This window comes from Palaemon carinicauda, chromosome 20 (assembly GCF_036898095.1).
Source record: "Palaemon carinicauda isolate YSFRI2023 chromosome 20, ASM3689809v2, whole genome shotgun sequence".
In the NCBI taxonomy this organism is placed as follows: domain Eukaryota; kingdom Metazoa; phylum Arthropoda; class Malacostraca; order Decapoda; family Palaemonidae; genus Palaemon; species Palaemon carinicauda.
Window position 1 is genome coordinate 107818549 of NC_090744.1, and position 6299 is coordinate 107824847.

Genomic DNA, 6299 nt, shown 5'->3' on the forward strand with positions numbered 1-6299 from the left:
ATATATATATATATATATATATTTATATATATATATATATACAAATATATACATATATATATATATATATATATATATATATATATATATATATATATATATATATATATATATATATATATATATATATATATATATATATATATATATATATATATGTATACATATATATAAATCACCAACACTCGTGATTTTAATCAATTTAATTATCAACTACAATAGCATTTAATATCGAATTCTACCCTTGGGAATGTATATCCACTGGAAATTCATTTATGATAAATGATTCTGGCTGGGCAAGGATCCGAACTTATGACCTGAGCCAAAACAATGCCTGCATAGGCGACTTTACCAAAGGGGCCATCAAGAAATATGAGTTCGTTTCAAGTCCACTGTACATATACCTGTCGGATTCAGGAATCTGTTCTTAGGCTTGAAATGCCCCTGTACTGTCCTGATTTTGGAATGGTAAATATACTTTGGATTATTAGGTTATGAAATCAGATATAAGAAAGGCAAAAGTCCTGTTTCAGAGAGAGAGAGAGAGAGAGAGAGAGAGAGAGAGAGAGAGAGAGAGAGAGAGAGAGAGAGAGTTGTAAATTCCTAAGAAGAAACTCATTGATAAACAACATTGGATATGTATACTTAATACTTGTGATAACAGTTTTCCTCGAAAGAAAACTTTGACATAAAACTATTTATGGTATTAGATGAATGAAATCTAGTTGAAGGCGAAAGAAAGAAATTTAATACTTATTTTCTACAGATACACTTTTCTTGGTTTATGGAATCAAGCATAAATATGTAGTCAGCTAACCATTGTTTTGATTTGAGAAAAGACAAAGTTTAATTTTTCTTTTTTACACCACTCTTTCTAACGTGTACTTTTGTCCACAATAAATAAGTAAATAAAAAAAAAATCTCCTCTCTTCCTTCTAACCCCAATGAACCCCGTTCCCGTTCCGCCCAGTCCCGTCTCCGTCCCAAGGCTCCATAGCCTCAAAGGCCTTTGTTTTCACTTAATTGAACATTTCGCTGAGCTGTGAATTTACTATATAAGCCCGAGCAAGAAGGAGACAGTATCCACTTCCTTTGTAACTCTCTCAACGAAAGGTCGCCTTTTCCACAATGGTAATATGAGCATCACAAAGACGCACACACACACCACACATATACGCACATATATACAATATATGTGTGTGTGTTTGTGTGTGTTAAATTCACAAGGAAACGGGAAAATCTAGAGTAAATCCCGACTAGTTACGTCCTCTTCTTCAAGTAAGACGAAACTAGTTATGAGTCACTTTATATTGTATTTTCATTTTTCTTGTGATTCTTTTTTTTAAATACTGCAAAAGACTACACACACACACACACACACACACACACACACACACACATACACACACACACACACACGCACACACACACACACACACACACATATATATATATATATATATATATATATATATATATATATATATATATATATATATATATATATATATATATATGCATTTATTTATCCATACTTTTAACACGAGAGATATCGTCTCTATAATCTATTCGTGTATTCATTTTATTTCTATTTGGGTATACCTTATATTCACATTCCAATTTAATTCCATTATATCTATTTATCAATTTTCTTATTTCCATTTGCAGCGTGTCGCTGTCCTAACTCTCCTGGTCCTGGTCGTGGTGGCCATGGTCATGGCTGACCCAGATCCAGGTTACGGCAAAGGGCATGGCCATGGCGGATACGGAAAAGGACACGGCCACGGACATGGTGGATATGGAAAGGGACACGGCCATGGTGGCTATGGAAAAGGACATGGCCATGGACATGGAGGCTATGGTAAAGGACATGGTCATGGACACGGTGGTTATGGCAAAGGACACGGCCATGGGCATGGAGGCTATGGCAAAGGACACGGACATGGTGGATATGGTAATTGATGTCAAAATATGTTTTGAAGAATGCTTTAACTTATTTAAGATCCTATGAGTATTAACTCTCTCTCTCTCTCTCTCTCTCTCTCTCTCTCTCTCTCTCTCTCTCTCTCTCTCTCTCTCTCTCTCTCAGGTGCTTATGTGTCTACGTATCGGTTCCAGTAAACATAGATAGATATATTTGTACCTTTTCACCTTTTAACAGGAAATATCTATACTTGATATATTTTATATCAAAGGGAAGAGATACGTTCTCTTAATATTAAAAAAACATACATTATTATATCATTGACGAAAATATTGATCTAATATTCAATTTGTCTTTATTCCAGGTCACCATTAAACTGTGCTTTTATTTATTACGAATTTTACCTCGACAAATAAATTATAAATAATAACCACTTGTATCTATTACATCTTCTATCACCATAATTTCGTCTCGAAAAAAATGAATATATATGAACCAAAAAACTGAAATGTGTATTAAATATGAAATATCAATACTTGATAAAAAAAAAAGTAGAATATGGTATCTTATTCTTTCTAATGTTTTCATTACCAAGCGAGCCAGTGCGGATTAGTGATGGTGGGAGATTTATTCTGATCGCTCACACCAAACTTGACTAGTACAGCTTTGCTAAGCATAACGATAAATAAACGTTTCCACGAAGTATAAGGTAACCCCCAATCAGAAAGAAAACCCATACACACATACATATATATATATATATATATATATATATATATATATATATGTATATATATATATATATATATATATATATATATATATATATATATATATATATATATATATATGTAATTTGTATGCATATACGTACACAAACTTCATATATAATTATATATACAATACACACACACACACACACACACACATATATATATATATATATATATATATATATATATATATATATATATATATATGTATATATATAGATACATAAATTTAATTATATATATGAATATATATATATATATATATATATATATATATATATATATATATGTATATATATATGTATATATATATATATATATATATATATATATATATATATATATATATATATATATATATATATATATATATATTTCATATGGATACGAAGGAATAACTGCTGAGATGGTATTGGCTAAAAGTCACTCCACGAATACTTACAAGATTATTTGGTAGAATGTGGCATGAAGAGGCAAAACCTGATGAATGGGAGCTAGGGGTGTTGGTAAAAATGGCCTGACTGATTGCAACAATTACAGAGGCAACACACTTACGTTAGTTGTTATGAAAATATATAATGTAGTGTGCTCATTCTAAAGAGATTAGAGGGAAATAGTAATGAAAAGCTGAGACATGAACAGGCACGGTTTCGAAAAGGTAGAAGTTGTACTGACAAAATTTTCATTTCAAGACATGTGGTTCAGCAATGTGTAGAATATAGAAATCCATTTTTCATGGTATTTGTGGACTATGAAAAAGCCTTTGATAGTGTGGACCGGCCAGTTGTGTGGAGAGTCCTGCTCTATTATGGTTTCTCTGAAAAATGTAAATTTGATCAAGTTTGTTCATGAGCATAGCAAGTGAAAAGTTAATGTTAATTGAGTCCTATCTAATGAATTCCTATGGAACAGTGGAGTACTTAATGGTAATATGTTGTTACCTATGTTGTTTTATCCTTCTCATGGATTTTGTGATGCACAGAACTGTTGAGGATAGTTGAGAAAGATTGGACTGGATTGATAACAGAAAATTAGCTGGCTTAGAGTATGCTGATGATGCTTTTCATATTTGCAGAACACCACAGGACTTACAAAGATTGCTTACCAGAATGCATGAAATATCATCAAGATGAATAGAAGAAAGAGAGAGATGATGAGAAAGGAATATGCAATGGAAGATGGAATATTATTGAAAGGAGAAATGATTAATGACGTGGAATCACTTGAATATCTAAGGACTTTGATCTTTAATAAAGGATCTTTAGAATTGAGGTTTAATGAAAGATTGTAAAAAGCTAATCAGGCAATGGCTAGGTTACGTAAAATTTGGAAATTAAATCGCATGAAATTACAGGCTATATATCAGTTTAGTCGTGGTATGACAATGTACCAATATCTAACCGATTCAATAAATTTGCGAACAAAGCCCTCAGAAGCATATTGGGAGTTAAATGGCAGTACGAGATTGAAAATGAAACTATAAGAGAGATTACTCATGTGCCATTTATGGATGAGGCGATGGTGAGGAGTGTATATATATATATATATATATATATATATATATATATATATATATATATATATATATATATATATATATATATATATATATATATATATATATATATATATATATATCATCAAATTATCACAAGCAATCAGATTCGATATCATTATTTTCATTCACATTGAACCTTTGAAATTTGATTTCAATATTTTATATTCTTTGTTATGATTCCTTTAAAAAATGAAATCAATCTTTTTTAAGGAAACCAAAAACTGTGCTATAACACTTGAAATATAGTTTTCAGTACATTAATTAAAATCTATTAATTTCATGAAAAAGTAAATTAACCACCAACCCAACTTGCATTAAATACATTAGGTATTTTATAATTGAAATTGGGTTTAGAAATACAGCGATCTTTTAGTCCCACTTCATATAGGCTCAGCTATATTTTCTTAATACTCTCATGCCTGAATCTCTTTTATTTCAAATAATAAAAAAAAAAATCTAATAATTATTTGATATACATCCTTGTCATATAAAAAAAACAATGAATTCGCTTTAATATTTTACAGGGAACATTAAAGTGTTTCACCATCCTATTCAACTTTTAGTTACTTACAATCAAGACAAAATCTCTTACTGACATTGTTCATTCCCCATTTACTTCTTATTATATTTATTCTTCCTATTCGTTGTGTTACTTCTCTGTAATTCACTCAGTCCTTCTGATATCACTTCATCTATAAATTAAAATCTTGCAAAAATATTGCCAATGCAATATGGTCTTACTTCACTTTGAATTTTATGACAGGAGTCGTTTTCTTCTAAGATCCGTTTCACAAAAACTCTTGCAGCTAATGAACCTGCCATCGGTGTTGGTGTTGTAACAGCTCGTATTGCATTTCTCTTAGCTCTCTCTTATAGGTTAGCTAATGTTGATTTTGTGTAGAGGTTTTTCTTTTCACTCAAATCTTTCCATAAAAGTTTTCAGAGGATAAGAAAATAATTCAAAGAACTTATTCTCTCTTGAAAAGTAAATTTTTCTCTCTGTTTCCTCCTGTTATCCCACACAATAATTCCTTATGCGAGTAAGCGTTTACTTACTATCTAAAATGTAGTTATCGAGTTCTTTTATATAAGTTAATAAAACACTATCAATAATAATTATTGAAGTGATACTACATCAAACATACACAAGACTTCTCAATCGGTTATAGTGGCGGAGATGGGTTGACTTTAATATTAAGGGCAAAGCAAAATTTGATTTTGACATGATGTACCGTACTTATCAAATATACTCAATGAAAGGAAGTTAACTTAAAAAAGTAGTTACTATCATCTAACGAGATGTACCATAAAATATTCTAAGATTAGGTCCTTAAGTTTTGTATGGTCCTAATTTTGAATCAGCAATTATATTTTATGCTATCAGGTTAAGAAATCCAAAAATAAAGAGCAAAACTCCTGTTTGAGAGAGAGAGAGAGAGAGAGAGAGAGAGAGGAGAGAGAGAGAGAGAGAGAGAGAGAGAGAGAGAGAGATGTTGCTAATTGCTGGAAAGGAACTCTTTGATTTACAAAATTTATTAGTTATATTTGGTACTTGTGGTAAAATAGTTTTCCTCGAAAGAAAACTTCGACAGAAACTTTTTTTTTTAATAGAAAAATTCTACTTGAATAAGAAATAAAGAAATTTAATCTTATTTTTTGGAAATAAACTTTTCTTAGTTAATGAAATCAAACGTAAAATATCTAGTCAGCTGACCATTGTTTTGATATAAGAAAATGCCAAGTATAATTTTTTACGCAGCACTTTTTTTTTTATCCCCACTTGTACTTTTGTCCAAAGTAAATAGATAAAAAAGTAAGGAAACAAGACAATTCTCCAAAATCTCATCCCCTACCCCCTCCCCAAAGAACCCCCGTCCCCGTCTCCGTCCCAAGACTCCATAGCCTCAAAGGCCGTTGTTTCCACTTCATTGAACATTTCGCTGGGCTGTGAATTTACTATATAAGCCCGAGCAAGAAGGAGACAGTATCCACTTCCTTTGTAACTCTCTCAACGAAAGGTCGCCTTTTCCACAATGGTAATAGG

General features: G+C 31.0%; 2 protein-coding genes across 2 annotated transcripts in view; both read left to right on the plus strand.

The window, feature by feature from the left end:
* The first annotated feature begins 993 nt into the window (after positions 1-993).
* Positions 994-2415, plus strand: LOC137659585 (holotricin-3-like). The gene is made up of 3 exons (XM_068394434.1): positions 994-1131; positions 1669-1954; positions 2289-2415. Exons 1-3 carry the CDS (start codon positions 1129-1131, stop codon positions 2297-2299), a joined length of 300 nt encoding a protein of 99 aa, XP_068250535.1. The 5' UTR covers positions 994-1128; the 3' UTR covers positions 2300-2415.
* A 3796-nt stretch (positions 2416-6211) lies between these two features.
* Positions 6212-6299, plus strand: part of LOC137659586 (holotricin-3-like) — a 1561-nt gene continuing 1473 nt past the window's right edge. The window contains exon 1 of the mRNA XM_068394435.1: positions 6212-6291. Within this exon, the coding sequence (XP_068250536.1) occupies positions 6289-6291 (3 nt within the window). The 5' untranslated portion in view covers positions 6212-6288. The remainder of the gene's footprint in view (positions 6292-6299) is intronic.